The following is a 17,838-nucleotide window of genomic DNA, read 5'->3' on the forward strand; positions in this document are numbered from 1 at the left end:
AAAGCTAAGCTACTGTCACAAAATTGCAAAATATCAATGAATTTGTTAAAAAAGAAAAAAAAAACATTTTATTCCAACAGTTTTACACCTGTTTTCGAACTGCGGTTCCAAAGTCAAGCACAAAAGGGAAATTTTTGAGGTTCTTTTTTATTCGACCCTCTCCGCAATCAATAAAACTTTGTAGACATGTTATCCTATGCTTATATTCCAAATTGGACTGGTTTTCTAAAAAAAAACACTGCAGGAAGAAATTATTGAATTTTAAATAACAATGTAAAATTGAAAGGTGCGTTGTAAATTTTTTTTTCGTTCACATGTTTTTTTGTGAAAATAGTCTGAGATGTTAGAAAAAGTCTCACAAATATGCAGGATGATTTGTCTCTCCTAAAAAAATACAAAAAAAAAACATTTATTAAACCGTGGTCAAATTTTCAAAAGCCGATTGCGGGAATCGATTTTTAGACAATTTTACATAAAAGTTTCCATTGTCATAAGTCCAACCCCTGTGGAGATACAGCGGCTTTAAAAGTAAAATGTTGAAAAATAGGGGGTTTGACCATTTTATATGACAGAAATGATTTTTCAAAAAATCAAAAAACAAATTATTCGCTCTACAGCATTGCCTTGGCGTTCTCGATTAAGAGATTGTTATTCAAAGGTGTCCGAAGGCTTGATTGTCGAGGCAATTGCAAACCTCTTTTTACACCTAAGTTTTCATCCACCCCGGGATTCGAACTAACGTCCTTTGGATTGTGAATCCAACTGCCTACCAGCGACTCTACCGAGACCGGACCCTGGGAGACGACTCCTACACCTGGACTGAGCTAACGACCTAACCTCTAAGTTAGACCGGGGCCAACACTGACTTCCCCGTCTGACGGAAAGTGTGATCAGGCAAATCTCGTCTCGCAAAATGCCACCACCCAGTCAAATCAATCCGAATTCTGAAACGGAATCTAATTAGAATCGTATACAAAATCCGCTTCAAACGCAACAACCGGTTCGAACACGGTTGACCATTCCGTGCTTTGTCCCGAAGTATGGTTAAATTTGGTTGTTAGATACAAATATATTAGTGCATGTACGAGTGTCAAACTGGTTCTGACATGAAATCCCTTTGGCCAGTTATCGCACTTCAGCCTTTTTCAGGGTCTGTCAATATAGCACGACAACATTGAAACTTCTTTCATATGAAGAGTGATAACAATGCATGGAGTATTTTCGGTTTTTATTGAATATCTCAGGATTTAAATCAATATTTGGAGATCCTTGAAGGTCAAAAGGTGAGGCATTGAGGGCTGCACAAAATGGCGGTCTCAGATCAATTTTGCTCAAGATTTGGGACAAGATATTTTTTAATTCATTTTATTAGGTCCTTTTAGGTGCTGTGACCAGGTAAGGACCGAGGATCGGTAAACAACTAATGTATAACAAAAACAACTCCATACACTCCATACTTGGAGATCATGTAACTGACGAGGGTTACTTGCTCCAAGCGGGTCTTGCAGGTCTTGATCATGCCGATGTACTTGGAGAAAATGCCCCACAGCTCAGCCGAACTGTAGAGCACCTCCCCGGCTTCCTCCTCCGTGGCTCTACCGTCTCGGGAGCCACTGCTTCCTTTGCTGCTTTCTGCGGGTATAGGGCGATCTTTTGATTTTCCGTCCGGAACTGCCCCCTGCAGCGAAGGGTACTCCACCGGCGTGAACGCCGGAACTGCTGGACTCTGCTTCTCCGCCTTCCGTACCGACGGTTTTGGTTTCGACACCTGCTGCCACCGCTGGATGAAATCCACACGCTTGGGGCAACTGCGGTTCGTGGCTTCGTGGGCCCTAGAGCAGTTGGCACACCGATTTGGTTCGGCTTCTTGGACTTTGCAGAAAAAACAACCGCTGTCTTCAGCTGTCAGACGAAAACTGACAACAAAATGATAAAGCTAATGATTCGATTCCTAAGAAACCTTTGGATAATTTAAACTATGGATAATCGAGTGTTTACTGTATTTTCATTTTACAATATTTGTAAGTCGTGTGTTCAAATCTTGAACCGGGATGATGAAGTTGTGAAGTTTTAAATACCAGAATACAACACTGTGTCCTATAAATATTCATTTTGGCCTTCCTCACCTTACTGAGGAAAGGTTATAAAATCACTCGAAAATTAACTTCTTAATACGAGCTCCTATACCCACCTTCACGTATACATATCGACTCTGAATCAAAACTGTTTGGATGTGGATGTGCGCATCGAAATATTCTCATTCAATTATCTCAGAACTGGCTGAACCGATTTGGACCTTTTTGGTTTCATTCGATTTGTCTTAGGGTCCCATAAGTCCCTGTTAAGAAATATATAGTTTAGTAATGTACTTCAAAAGTTATGCTAAAAAAAAGCATTTTGAGGAAAGTTCGGAAGATCGTAAAAAGGATGTTTTTTGTAAGAAAACCCGTTATGTTATACATTTTTAGAATGGTATTTGAAAGACCTTTCCAACGAGCCCAAATCAGCCGGATCCCAGATATTTTAATGAAAACGTTGTCCGGATCGTTGGGTAGGTAATCTAAAGACCTTTCAAATAGGTCCAAAACTTCGAAGATCTGATAACCCTATCAAAAATTATGAGCCCTTAAGTGTTATTCATACACTTTTTTGAGGCCGGATCTCAGATATTTTGATAAAAAGATAAACGGATCCTTCAAGCGACCCATCGTAAGATGTGTAATCCAGGGATGCCAGATGAAATTTTGAGTTATCTGCAAATTTGTTTTTCAAATATCTGCAAAAATCTGCAAACTTAAATACACGTAAAACTAGGTTTATGGATTCGTATCCTACAATTTTGTTTAACTAAATTATGATGTTTAACTTAAACAACGTTTAATGTATGTTTTATGTACTTAAATCTGTGTGAAAACAAATTATTTAGCTACAATTATTTGCAATAAATTCCATTAATTTGAAAAAAAAAATGTAATAAAATGTAGATTACCTTTTCGATAAAACGACAAACAATATTTTTAAAATTAAAACATTTTTATCAAGATATCTTTTGTATTTTATTTCTCAATGTGTTTTTCTATTTCAAGGTTAGGCTAATATCAAAATACTTTTCAGGGGTTTTTCCAATGTGTTTCGAAAACAAAAATTTTACAAAAAAATTAACTGCCATTTAAAATAATTATAAATAAATAATTAGGGCACGGTTCTTAGTTTTGTGATACTTTTGAATAACTTAACAAAATGTTAAAATAAAATTAGCGATAGTCTTATTTCGTGCTGTATTGTATCTAAGGAAATTATTGTTTCAACGGTTTAAGCAGATTTCACGTAATTATAAATATGTTTTTGAATCTCTAAAGTCCATGTAGCATATTTTCAGATAAGTTCAATTTTTTTCATGACTATTTTAATGGCTTATTCTTCTTGTACCACTTTACATGAAATGTTTACTATTTGTATGGTCATGTCAGTTATTAACATAAACTTCAAAATTATTTTATTTATTATAAGTGGAAAGGAGTTTTTGTTGCATCTCGCAGTTAAAATACATATGCGATAATTTTCTAAATTGATACGAAAATTCTTATTTATTTCAAATATTTATACGTCTCTGAATTATAATTCATTCATACAAAAATTTATTGTTCGCTATTCATGATAAAAAAAAAAGAAAATAAATGGGAATCAAAATGCTGAACTAAAACAATTCAATATATTTTTTGTGATTTCTAAAGATTCTGTTCAAAAATATCACAACAACTTAAAAAAAAGTTGTTTATAATTTTAAAACTAATTTCAATAACTAATTTAAATCTCTCCCGCTCATGGTTACTTCAGAGTACCAAAATTTTGAACTTTAATATACTGACTCAACTTTTCATGGTGCTTCAAGTTGCAGTTGTTCATGTAGAATGTATGCTAACATATCTCCAAATTTAATCAAATTTGGTTTAGCACAAGCAAAGTTACAGTGCGAAATGTAAACAAAAATGGGCCAATTTCAGGGGTATAAATAATAACTGTTTCCAAAAGCCCGTAAAAATTACCAAACGCGACATTTTATGAAACAAACCTTGGACAAGAACCCCTGTGAATAACATTGTGAGTTTGGACCGATTTTGAGTGTTTTTCAACCTTTTCCATTAGGTGCACCAGAGCACCACCTGGGCATATGAGCAACTAAATATTCAGGAGCACTTTTTCCAAATTACAAAAAAAAAACATTTCAATCAAAACAAAAGTTTATAAACGTTAAGACCATTCAAAAACAAGACAAAACATTGTTATTAGACCGATGGTTTTATTATCTTCCTTAATTTTGATGAAAATGGGTGTTTGTAAGTTTTGAATGAGCCAATCAAAGAAATCTGAAAGTGCAGAGATTTTAGAATTTGTATTTCATACTTCAGAAATATGGTCTTACAGAAAAGAATTAGTAGTTTTAAACAAATTTCGATGCATTTTTAAACAACTGAACCAATAGACTTGAAGAAAATCAGTTTTTGTAATATAGTTGCTTAGTAAAAGTTGCTTATCCTATGGGTGCGCCACTTCAAATTCAACTTTTTTGCACCAATTCGATGTTTATGGGTTAAAGTAAAGTATTTCCATTATTGTACCAAAATTTTACCATTTACTTTTTTTTACGATAAGCAAACAGCTCTGGGCGTTAGAGGGTTAACGAAATAAATCAATGTTTTACATTTTTAATTTTCTTGTAAAGCCGTTGAAAATATTTTTCAAAGTTTATTTCGCCCCTCCTTCAAAATTTGTCAAAAAAAATCATAGGAAAAAAAATTATTTTTCAAAAACTTCAAAATTTCAATGAAAATAAAAATTAAATCAACTGAAAACAATCATGTTAGGGCTGGATTGAAAATATTTTGAATTTATATGAAACTCCAATGCACAGCACCGCAAAAAACTTTTTTTTTCGCGAAAAATAAAATTTTCGTCAATATTTAGATATTTTGGAAACTAATGATTGCAAAACTACTGGACAGGTGTATAGTATAATGCATTTTAAAACACTTTTTTTATTCAAATGTTTAAACCATGGCTCGTAAATTCAATTTTTAATCTTTTTTTTTTTATTTTTTTGCTCCCACCCCCTCGACTTTGGTCAGAGTCGAGCGACATAAACTTCAAAAAATATTTGCAACGGCCTAATTTAAAAAAATAATATAATGAAACAGTTAACCAAAACATAATATTGTCGATGGTAAAATATTTCAATAGTTCATCACTAACAAATTTTTTGAATGATTTTGTGATCAGAAAATCACCAGGCTAGCTCAAATCTGGCCCTGGAGAATCCAGAATATCTCCAGCCAGGAAACCGGAATCTAGGTTTTGAGGCATCGTGTTCGGTGTTAAATTACTGAGCGAACGAACCCAAAAGAACTAAAATTGGTTTAGTTTGAGCCAAGATATGGAAATTATTGAATATTAAAAACCCAAGTGATACTTAAATGGTTAATAAATCTGTAATGTAAACATTAAAAACTGTAAAATACGGTCCACACCAAAATCTCCTAAACCTTCGCAATTTGTTTATTATGGAAAATCAAATCACGTTAAAAAAATTTAAGTCGTTGAGCTCATTTATGCCCCAAAATCATCTGAAGTGATCTGGAAAAATGTAACGTGTGTAAGAATGTTTATAAATATGTACCCTTTAGGCATTTCAAACAATATGTTCAGAAACATAAAAAAATAAACCTAACTCTAAATTTTGTGAAGTAACTCATGCTGAAAATTGTGGAACAATGAGTTAGTTAAAAGATGAATTCTTAAAAATATTAAAAAAGATGATAAAATGTTTTTTTTTATATTGTGTTTGTTTATTTGTTTATCACAAGTAAATCTGTACAACTTCATAAAAGTAAAACTTGGATCAGTCGAGTCTGGGCTGTATGTGTTATCATAAATAAAATGATTTTTTTTTGTTAACATGTAAAAGTTAACACTTTATTGTCGTTTTTCTCCTCGATAAACTCGATAAACAAAAAAAAATGCAGTCGTTTTGATACAACACGCAGAAAAATAGGGCATATTTGAATCAACAAAACATTTTGTTGATTTGAAAATCAAGATTTTTGTTGAATCAACGCTAAACGTCAAAGCAACTTTTTCAAAACAACAAAAGATTTTTGTGGAATTGAGAAAATCAAGGTTTGTTTCAACGCAAAATCGGCGTTGATTATATTCAACAATTTTTTTGTTGAAACAAACCTCGTACAGGCTGATTCTACAAAACATTTTTCTGCGTGAAACAGTGATGAATCCATACTCTAATCTTCTAGCAAAATCGATTAATCTTTTGTTTGATATTTTCGCTCAATCTTTCCCTTAACGGTCCCATAAATTTAAATGCATGGAGAGACGATTGTTGCATATTAAAATAAATAAAAATATGTTAGATATTAAACTTCATATTAATATTGCCAAAGTGTTTTTTAAATAAAAGTTTCATGTTCTTATTTTTTTGTATATTTTAATCAAAACTGAATTGAAAAGCACTTAAATTGCAATTAATGTTTTAATTAAACTTATGTATGCCGCTAGCCTATAGTCCTATAGTTCCATTTTTTGTGAGTTTAATTCATCCTCCAATACCCATTTATTTATTTTATTTTATCCTGTGTTTTAATTTTTGTCCAGCATATTCTGGATTTATTTTGTTAACAGTTGAGCTTTGTTACAAGAAATTCCTCCAGATTTGATATTTTTGTGTACCATTAATAAACCATGCATTAAAAAGGTTTGATGGTGAAATGGTATTGAAATATGTATAAAATGAAGATTTTATGTTATATATAAATTGAATCATTTTACTTCTATAGTGATTTTGCTATTTCATGTTGAATATTAAAAAAAAAATAATCAAAACTAATGCCATGTGGTCTTTCAGACAACTAGAAACGCTTTAATTTTTTTTTCTGTTTTTAAGTTTATCTTCATTGGATTCTTCTGTGAGCAAAAATTTCTTTTTAAATATCTATTGTATTAAAAACTAATTCTAATTTTTTTGAATCATTTTTGTGCTGCCAAATTTTTAAGAAAAATTGCAATAGTCGTTAAGAAATTTAGAATTATAATTATTGTAATGAATCTAATTAAATAAAAAATAGGCGTGGAAAAGAAGTATGCAACTAACGTTTTTTGTACAATTTACAAAAAATATTTGAAATATTTTGAAATGATTCGAAACACAAACCCAAAATTAAAAACAAGGCAAACAATATGTGTTGAAATAATTTTATTTTAATCACTTAAAAAAACTAAACTTATCATTCTTTATATGTGAACGCCTTAAGTTATCTATACATCAGACAAAATCATACATGATTTTTTTCTTTTACATCTAGAGTTTTTCTTTAAAAAGGTCCTATAAGCTATTGTCTTTCATATGTTTATAGGACCTTTTCGAAAAAAAAATTCTAGATATGTATTGTAATACAAACAGTAATGAAGAAAGTGCTACAAATTCATTAGTAAAAGGGACCTCTTTATTAGGAATTCGTATTCATGTATGATTCTTTTGCAATTTGTCGTTTAATATATAAGAAAAAAATAAAAAGATGAGATGAAAACTAAAAAAAACATTTGCAACATCATTGTTGATTGAATTGGGATAATATTTGTTACAACTTGTTAGTTTATGTTTTTGGCAAATTGAAATTAGCTGTTTGTCATAAGCTTTAAGCTAACAAAGATAAATAGGTTATCTAAAACAAAACTCACTGAAACAAATCATCAATCAAATTTGGCTGTAGCGGTTCAATTAAAAAAGATACTCCGTACATTTTGACATATTCGAAAAAATATTGATTTTGACCAACGTTTTACTACTGAGAACCACATTGAAAATCTTATGTAACTTCGCACTTCCATTTATTTTTTTGTTTTTAAAAATAATCAGAGGTAGACTTAATACTTAATTAATACTTAATACTCAATACTCAAATTGAATTTATTTATGTTTCCTAGGGTAATTCAAATTCGAGCTTCTTCGGAACTACCCCCTGAAATCAAAGATTGACACATCACTACACTCAAAAAAATGAGTTCGCGTAAACGTGAACAGCGTTCATGCCAACGGGAACCAGGAAGAAAACTGTTCAACTTTTATAGTGCATTGCACCATGAAAGTGAACAGTTTTCTTCCTGGTTCCCGTTGGCATGAACGCTGTTCACGTTTACGCGAACTCATTTTTTTGAGTGTAGGATATATTCCAAATTTGAGCTCATTCTGACCACGGGTTCCTAAAAATATGGTGTCTTGAGGAAAGTTTTTCTAAAATTAATGAAAGTTCTACATCTGAGAAATGGTTAGAATCGGATAACTATTGCGCCCTCCAAGGGTAAAAAAGTGAAACAGTTGTCATTCTCCATACATTTTAACGATTTCTCCCATACAAATTTCATACGATTGGTCAGAATGAGCTCATATTTGGAATTAGGGTTTTTTTTAACAATAGCCAAAATCTTGGTAAACAAGCAACTTCAACCTTTTGAACACCTAGCTTTGAGTAGGAATCTTGCAGTAGAGTATACCAAAGCCATGTTGTAGAGCGCACAATCTGATTTCTGGAGCAACATTTGAAAGGGGCGGTACGACATTGCTCTTACGGCCTTTCCTCCCATTTAAACGCGTGTAATGAAAGGCCGTAAGAGCAATGTCGTACCGCCCCTTTCAAATGTTGCTCTGGATTTGTAATTTTTTTTGCGACAATTCTTAAGTGATTAAAAAGAATACACACAAATAAAAAATACTCTAAATTTAAAAAGATCGTTCGTTGGATTAAAAGTTCGCGTTGGTGAATATTCGTAGAAAGTTCAAACTTTTTAATTTAAAAGTTAAAAAGTTGTTGATACTACCATGCATTTCTGGAACAAAATCGTTGTATAGGTAAAAGTTTTTTACTTTTAATATAAGAAAAAACTTTTTATGGCAAGAATAAATAACATTTAACATTACAGTGATGATGATTTTCGAAACATGTGATGGATTTTATTTCAATATTTTAATATTAAAACAGTATGTTTTCGATTTTTTTTTTTTGTATTTAGCGGATCTGCTTATGGTTGGCCAACTTCCGCGTCCGATTCTTACGGTACGCCACCGGTCACGTTCGAAGGCCCCAGGCTGAACAGGTTACGGATGGATGTTTCGCTGGGGAGCAACATAGCGGCCTTTATTTTGGAGCGCGACAGCGATGTAGAGAACAGGGTGGTCTCGTTGCCGGCCATCATTAGGACAGGCTTGGAGGAGTTGGCCATTGGTTGATGATTTGGCAAGGGAAGTCGACTTTTTTTGGCTGGGAAGTGAAGCGCATGAACGGATAGTTCACGATCACTTCGAGAATGATACAGATATTGCCAACTCGGCGTCAAAGTTCATCCGGCCGAAGCTGCGCCGTTGCGAGATGAGCGTTTGCGGGCGGGAGTTGCTGAAAGAGTTTTGAAGTAAACGAAATTGGCTAGACACTGAACACATTCTCAATACTCACCTGTAACTTCTTCGGTATTCCAGGTAGATGTTCTTGATCAGGTTCGTCGGATCTCGCTCCAACCGAGTACGTCAACTGCAGAACTTGCGGCTTTCGTACAGACGGTCCATCCAGAACTGGTGCAAACTGTTCTTCTGGATGTTTAGGTAATAATCGTCAATCCCGCAACGAGAAATTGACTGCGGACCCTAAGGACATCCCACACTGTCCCGTCATCACTTCCGGCACATAATGCTGCTGATGGTCGTAAACCGCCGGCACCGAGTGCAACATCCGCGCTGACCACCTCCAATTATGCCGCTACTCGTCGTTTCCCTCTTCCGTCGGATCCTTCTCCTCACCGTGAAAATTAACTTTTTCGTACTTGTTCAAAAAGCGGATGTAAATCTGCTTCAACGTAAATCTCATCTACCCACCTCGGGCCACCACCACCGAATACAACCGGTGCAAATCCACATCCCGACCTCCGATCTTCGGCAACCACACAAACGGCGTCCTACAAAAACAAACAAAATAATCTCAAACTCCAACAAACACCCAAGCTTCATTCTTACCCATTTCGGTCGTGAAACAGCTGCAGGTCCTGCAGGAAGCTGCAGCCATGGCCTTATCCTTTTGAAAACCAACTTTCCCCTAATCTCCCAACCTTGTTCCGCACCCGCACCCGAGCCCGCACCATCCTCTTTCGAAGGTTTCCGCGTCCAAGTCCAGGCAGCGGCCGCGTTCGGTTATGATAGTCGTTGTGGACCTTCAATCACCGGAATTACCATAACGTTTGTTTACATTTTGGACTTAGGCGAACACGGTTACACGAGAACGACAAAATGAAAGAAATTTTACAGTCGAATTAAAAGTGAAAACTTTTAAATCAGTGAGCAATGAGATTTTCAAAAACTGTAGCAGTAAAAGTTTTCATTTTCAAAACAAGAAAAAAACTTTTAATGTAGCAAATTTTAACAACTTTTTAATTCTAAAGTAAGTTACTTTTGTCATTACAGTAATATTTTTTTGTGTGTAGTTGGTAAAATACTTGCATATTTTGACAGTAATCAAACTTGATGTGGGTCTAAGAAGATTTTTTTCTGAATTTATAAAATGCTCTGTACAGTTGGGTTACTCATCTTATTCAAAGAAATTGTCACAGAAGGATTAAAGTTTTTTTTGCAAACCTCACCGGTAAAATATCTGCAAAAATCTGCAACAAAAAAGTTGTCTGCAACAAATTTCGGAAATCTTCAAATTTGCAGAGAAATCTGCAAATCTGGCATCCCTGGTGTAATCAAAAGACCTTTCCGTTGAGCATAAAAGTTTTAAGATTTGATAACCCTATCAAAAGTATATTAATGTGAGGAAGGCATCAACCACCTTAAGGTGGATAAAGTAACGTTTTTTAGGGGAAGCCATTGCATCTTTTCGTCATCTTCTGTCGTCTTCATTGCCGCCGTTGTCGACTCCATGTCTGGCGAATTATTCTACTCGCTTGGCCGGCAGTAATAAAAGTATAAGGAAAGCAAAACTCAATTTGTACAATCTCATTATACCTACTCGAGGAACGGATTCGGCACTCGGTGTACGATATTCAACGGCAAGCTGCTCTTATGTATTCGACGAAGTCTGCTAGCGACGATGGTCGTCGTTGTTACATAGAGTACAAGCACAGAGAGAGAGAGAGCGTGGAAGAGAGTTCCTTTGCCTCCATCACAGGGCAAGAGAGGTTGGGGTTAGCCTTAACGGCTAACCCTCATTGCGCATGACTCAACTTTTCGGAAGGGGAAAATCTGTGAGTTTGCTATACACGATTCGACAGAGATGGCAAGTATTGCCATCTGTACACAGGGCGATTTTTGAACGTCACACTGGATCTAATTTGCGTCTAACTGAGCTGGAAATTGCTACCTAATAGAAGGCACTCGGGGTAATTTGATAATGATGAGTAATCTGTTGTAAATATATTCACAGACGCACGAACACACACATTCACAAACACTCCCAAGTGCAAATGTACATAGAAAAGTGCTGAAATGTCTCTTTTGGTCCACTTTTTACGATCGATTCTGCTCGATTGTATGGAATGAGACGTTTCTATATTACAGGGCTAACTTTTCGTTTATGCATCGTAAACGGAACCGGAAATATGGGCCGTTTAAAGTGAATGAAACACTTCCACCAGATAAAATCGATTACTTTACAAAGAAACAAAATTAAACTCGTGAAGCTGCGGTTAAAGCATAGCCACCATCATAGAATGGCATTTTGTTCGAGTAATAAAATATGGAGATTTCAACACCGACGGAACAAGAAAACCATTCATTCAAGCATATTACAACTTGGCATGCGGATTTAACTGATTATATCTTTTGGAAATTTGCGTAGCCTTAGAAAAAGTTATAAATACCTTCTTTTTGCCTTCCTCACCTCACTGAGGCAAGGCTATAAAATCACTCGAAAAATGAACTTCTTAAATACGACTTTTAGATATACCTATCGACTCAGAATCAAATTCTGAACAAATGTCTGTGAGGATGTGTGTAGACATGATTTTTTTTTTCCACACGATTATCTCAGAACTGGCTGAACCGATTTTGGCCGGATCCGCCTTATTCTGTTCGTTTTGGGGTCCCCTAAGACCCTATTAAATTTTATTCTGTTTAATGAAGTACTTTTAAAGTTATGCCAAGAAAAAGTTTTTTTGTAGATGCAAAAAAGGGTGATTTTTGCATAACCTCAAAGGCCGGATCTTTTTGCTTACACGCGAGAGTCGCGCAGCATGCGTAGGGATTTTGGTCCACGCGGGGGATTGGCAGCCACACCCCCTTGCATGCGTATCGCCCGGTTGCCACATTACTTAAGCAGTGTCTGCGTCTCTTCTGGAAAAAAATCTGTATTGATTATGTTGCTGCATCATTTTGTCTCGACAAAGATTTACACGAACTTTTTAATTATTTTTTTTATAGCTTTTGAGACTTTTCTCCTTTATTTTGGAGAGTTGGTAAAAAATTAATTGAAAATTGCTGTTCAAGTAAAATCAATAATTATAAAAAATAAATGAAAAAAAAAACTCTTAACGGTGCACATCAACCAGAGCTTTTGCACCCAGATTTTTGTTACAGACATTTTAGTATCTTCAAAACTACGGGTACTATCGAAATATTTTTATATTCATCCCCTAAAGTACTGTCCACCAAGTAATTTACAGCAAAGTTTCATTAAATTTACAATCCCGTAGTTGTAGGATTGGGTCCGTAAGTTTGACAATTTTGGTATAAGAAGACAACAACTTCCTTCGTTGCTGTGCACCCTTAAATTAATTTGTAAATACAACCTAAAATACAACATGAATGCGAGGAAGGCACCAACCACCTTAAGGTGGATTAAGTAATGTTTATTGTAATGCTTTAACAATTTAATTGAATGAAGTATTTAGATTTTTATTAGAAGGTTACTTTTGTCTTTGTTTTGTAACGTTTCAAAAATCATTTTGTTTGCATTTCTTTTTCCTCTGATTTTTTTATTTGGTTAAAATTTTCGATTATTTGCCGATATTTGTTTTACCTACACGAGAACGGTTAAATCCTCTGCCCACTGAGAAATGTAACGACTCGATCAGTAGAATAAAATCGGGCTGACGAAGGCCGATGGGGTCGTTACATTTTTCAGTGGGTGACAACTTCGAATATGATCTTGGATCGAGGGGTCAGTTCCAGTCAGACATTAAATTAAGCAATAAAACATGGTAGAATTGTATGTTTCTTTTATTATTCTACTTTAGTAGGAACATATTTTGCAAGGATTATTCGCTCGTCATTTTACGATTATAATTTTTTTTTTTTGTACTCTTACAGTCGGTAGCATGAGTTTAATAACTGACTGTGTTTAATCAGCATAGATTTTACCTGAGAAAATGATTGATTTACCTCTGTAAATTTTTATCACAGATTTAATCTTGCACGGCTTCGTCGCGTTATGTCTGCCTTGGCTTTAAACAAAATATTTTTAAATCATGCATCTTTTACACTATACTGATGGTATAAGTTTAATAAAAAAAAAAACTAACTCTGCTTGATTCGCCCGCAATACCTTTCGGGGTATATCCTAGGGTTCTACCTCTCCTACTAACATTGAGTCCAAAACCTCCCTACAAACATCTATACCACTAAGATGACGTAGGGGTCCCTGCGCACTTTAGATAGGTGTTTACTAACATTCCTTCATTTCCCCGAGGATAGCTTGGACCCGGCGTGGACCCCCTTATGCCCTGGGCTGTATTACACACTCATCAAAAGATGAAAACATGGTATCTCCCGTATTGGATTATTGTTCCGGATGAGGGTCTAACACAACCAGACCAAACAGTGGGATAAGCGTTGTGTAGCCTTCCGGTGGTGGGGCGTCCTCCAAATGCTAATGCTAATGCTAATTATTCGCTCGTCATTTTACGATCAGCTAAACTGCATTTTGTAACTAGACAACGTTCGTGTGCTGTCCAGTTATCTAACAAGTAATGTAAGTTACATATCACGTATTTACAGAAGCGATTCACTAATTAAAGAGGAACTGCATTCGAAATAGCGAATCCGAATTCGTTTAATGGGGTCCTAAAGCCCTTCGTAATTTTTTTTTGGGCAATGGTAAAAAAGACGTTTTGATATTTTTTTTTATTTTAATGCAAAAAAATAATAACAAGACGACGATTTTACGATGGATTAACTATGGAACGAGCTGTCAAGTAGGATGCTTTCTTTCGCTAAAAAGATTTTATAAAATTGAATAAAAAAATTATTTTAAATCCTTTGCGGCCGTACAAAGGGTAATTGTAAAATAAAAATAAGCTTTTTCGTTGTGAACTAATTAAAGCCTTATTTTAGAACCCAGTTCTAATTGGACAGCAACCAAAAGCTTGAAACCACATACTCGGCAACCGTTCACAGATCCCCAAAATTCGATTTCAATCCTGAGATATTCAAAAAAGCAAAGCAAAGTAATCCACTTTAACGACCCCCGGGTCTTTTGTGGTCTCTGTTGCAAGTTTCTGCTCATTTCTAGGCGTCCGAAGGTTATGTGTGGTGAGTCACTCAAAACCTCTTTTACGATAATGGACCGACGTTTTACTTCCCCATCCGATAGAAGGCGTGGTCAGGCAAATCTCGTCTCGAAAAATGCCACCGGGTCCGTCTGGGATTGAACCCAGGCCATACTGGGGTTTAGAGGCTACCACGCTAACCACTGAACCACCGGACCCGGCGAGATATTCAATGAAAACCAAAAAAGCTTCGAAAATGTTTATCACTTTTCATATGAAAGTAGTTTCAATCTTGTCGTGCTATCTTGTCACTCCCTGAAAATTGATGTAAGTGTGACAAAGGGCAAAGGGATTTCAGGTCAGAACGCGTTTGACGCACGTATAAGTTAGACTACCGTAAACATTTGTAATTATAACTCGGGACTCCAGCAACCAACTTTAACCAAACTTCGGGACAATGCACAGAATGGTCAGCCAAACAAAACGTGTTTGTTATTGTTTACATTGCGTGCTTTCGTTTATGTTTATTCAAGGTTAAACATTAAAACGTGTTTTTCTCGGAACGTCGAAATGGCGGGTGCGACAAGATAGCACGACGACGTCGATGTGGCCTTCATAAGGGTGTACAGCAGCCAAGGAAGTTTTTGTCTTCTTATTCCAAAATTGTCAAACTTACGGACCCAATCCTTCAACAATCTGATTGTAAAAATAGACAAACCTTGTTGTAAATAATTTTTAGGTAGTACCGTAAACCGGGGTGACTTTGATAGGATTTCAATTTGTTTTTAGAATATTTTCCAACAGGTAAGGTTTTACTCAAGATTATTATATTTAAAACATGTACTGGGGTAGGCCACACAAAGTCCAGTCCATGCACTATTTCGGAAAAAAAGTTTTTTCAATAATGTTTAGAAAAATAGTTACGTTAAAAATTCTTAGTTTTAATTCCAGGGTGACAATCAAAGTCATAGTTTTTCATGTTAAACTCATATTTAAGATGTTCAAACTTTATCTTGTGTGTATCTTCACGGGTCTCTTAAGTGTGAAGGTATGGCACGCACGTTATGGAGTAAGCAAAATATTATATATCGAAAACACCCATTGGAGATTTATACGTAGAAAGTTGTGTTTCATCTTCTTTATTAAGAATATGTTCGAATCAAAATATTCTATCGGTGAAAATGGCGTTTTCTGAAATAATTCCCATATAAGATACCATGCAAGGAGGCGCATGGTGGCTCAAGTAAATTTTTATAATTTGTTAATAAGCCTTATTACTTGTCGTGTTTCAAAATGTTTTATATTTCTTTTACCTTTGATAAGCATAAACTTTCAAAAACAGTTTTTATTCAGTACCAGGCGTCTTCATTAGTATTAAAACACATTTTTTTTCTGAAAAACGCAATTTCCACCGATAGTATATTTTGAAACGAACATATCCTTAATCAGATAGGTGAAAAAAAAAATTTTCTACGTATAAATCTCCCATAGGTGTTTTCGATTTATAATGTTTTGCTTCTTTCATACCGTGCACGGGATTGTCACCGAATACCTATATTCACACTTAGAACGCGTAGCGTCCGTCTCAGGATTCAATACGGCGTCCACTGGATTATGAGTCCAGTGCGCGGTCCGATTGATCGACAAGGGTGGGACATCAGATTTGATAAGGCTGGAAAACGACAGATCCATAAGATTACCGTTCGACTATCAAGAGTTCAAACATCCAGAAACACTCATACCTGGTAAGCATGGGCTGGTGGCGGATCCGAAGGTTGATTTCAAATGCGGGAAACCTGTGAATAGTAAACAAAACATTCTCATTGAGTTAAATTACCATACTGATCATTTATGTTATAATCATCCCCCAAACTGCTCGATAATATTGTTACATGAACTTCTTTGAACAGTAGAAACAGAAAAGGGGGAAAAAAGTTCAACTCATCACAGACTTAAGCCAATAAAGCTGGTTTCGATGCTTCTTTAACCTATTGAGTACAGACGAGGATATAGCAACTTTCAAATAGTTTAAATTTAGTTTGTTTAATGTGAAATGAAAAGGTAAATCAAACCATATTAGATTCCGCAAGGAATAGGTGTTACGTAAATCATTTACTTAACCTAAGCATTCAGCCTTAAAATTTGCTTCTGGCCAGTTCCCGCGCAGAGTGTCTCTGTGGCTAACAAGCTTTCTTGAAATTATACACCGCATCATCATCATCATGATAGATATGATTCATGACTGACACTCAATCTCGATTTCATATTCCAAAGGTGAGAATCAACGTTTTAACTAAACAACCAGCAGTAGCAGCAGCCGAGCGCGGGTCGGTGGTTAACAAAAAGGGTGCCGAGGTTTCCAAGTTGTGTATGTGTGCCTTGAAGTACCTTAAAGCGGCGGACGATCAGTTGAAAAGAAGTTGTACAAAGTAATCATTTTCAATCGATATTGATAGAATAATTGATTAATTATATGCTAATGCTACCACCGCAGCAGTTCATAAAGTACGGTGAAGCTTTTGATAGGCAGGCAGTCCGGTTTCAGAGCTATTCTGCACGGGAGTTTGGAAGCAGCTTTGATGTTTGATGTTGCCTTGCTGCCTAGCGGTTATAATTTCCGAAAGAATACGCCTACATTCCGCGTTTTTTACGTTTTTGCTCTCTTCAGTTATGGTTGAATGTTGCTTCATCGGTTGCTGCTGCCGCTTTTCGATATGTTAATGTACTTGAAACATAACAATAGAAGTACCATTCCACGGTGTGGTACATTCTCAACGTTGGTATTATGAGGTAAAACAGAACGGTCAGCTTGTCAGCAATACATGCGCGGCTATTTCTTTAAACGCTAAACATGATTATTAGTAGAGTTCCAGCGTTGCTGTAGAACGCCTTAAGTTCAAGAAGTTTTGAAATATACTTTTTTTTACTGCCTACAAATCGTTCAAGACTGTACTGTACTGTACATATTCAATGTTTGAATATGTACAGTAAATTAAATTTAGGTTCGTATATCAATGCTCTAAATGTTCTATGTTGAATGAATTCAACGCGGGAGGTTATCCTCATTAAGAGGGCTGAAGAAAAAGACCCAAATTTACCTAAATTTTTAGTGAATTTTATAGAGAATATTTATTTTACTGTACAAATGCGAAGAAATGTGACCAACTGACAAAGGTTCAACCAAAGTAGTGTTTTTCTCTCCCAGGAGGTTAGACCATTCAAAGTGATTGAACGTTCCACATCTTAGACCACAAAAGTAGCTGTAAGCTCCACCAACATTCAATAGGGTATCCCAAAACCAAG

General features: G+C 35.3%; 1 protein-coding gene across 1 annotated transcript in view; it reads right to left on the reverse strand.

Annotated features, from left to right (window-relative positions):
* Positions 1–17,838, reverse strand: part of LOC120423148 (visual system homeobox 2-like) — a 56,994-nt gene that overhangs the window by 23,607 nt on the left and 15,549 nt on the right. Inside the window, exon 2 of the mRNA XM_039586829.2 lies at positions 16,278–16,331. Coding sequence (XP_039442763.1) covers positions 16,278–16,331 — 54 coding nt within the window. The remainder of the gene's footprint in view (positions 1–16,277; positions 16,332–17,838) is intronic.

The sequence above is a fragment of the Culex pipiens genome, chromosome 2, assembly GCF_016801865.2.
Source record: "Culex pipiens pallens isolate TS chromosome 2, TS_CPP_V2, whole genome shotgun sequence".
NCBI lineage: Eukaryota > Metazoa > Arthropoda > Insecta > Diptera > Culicidae > Culex > Culex pipiens.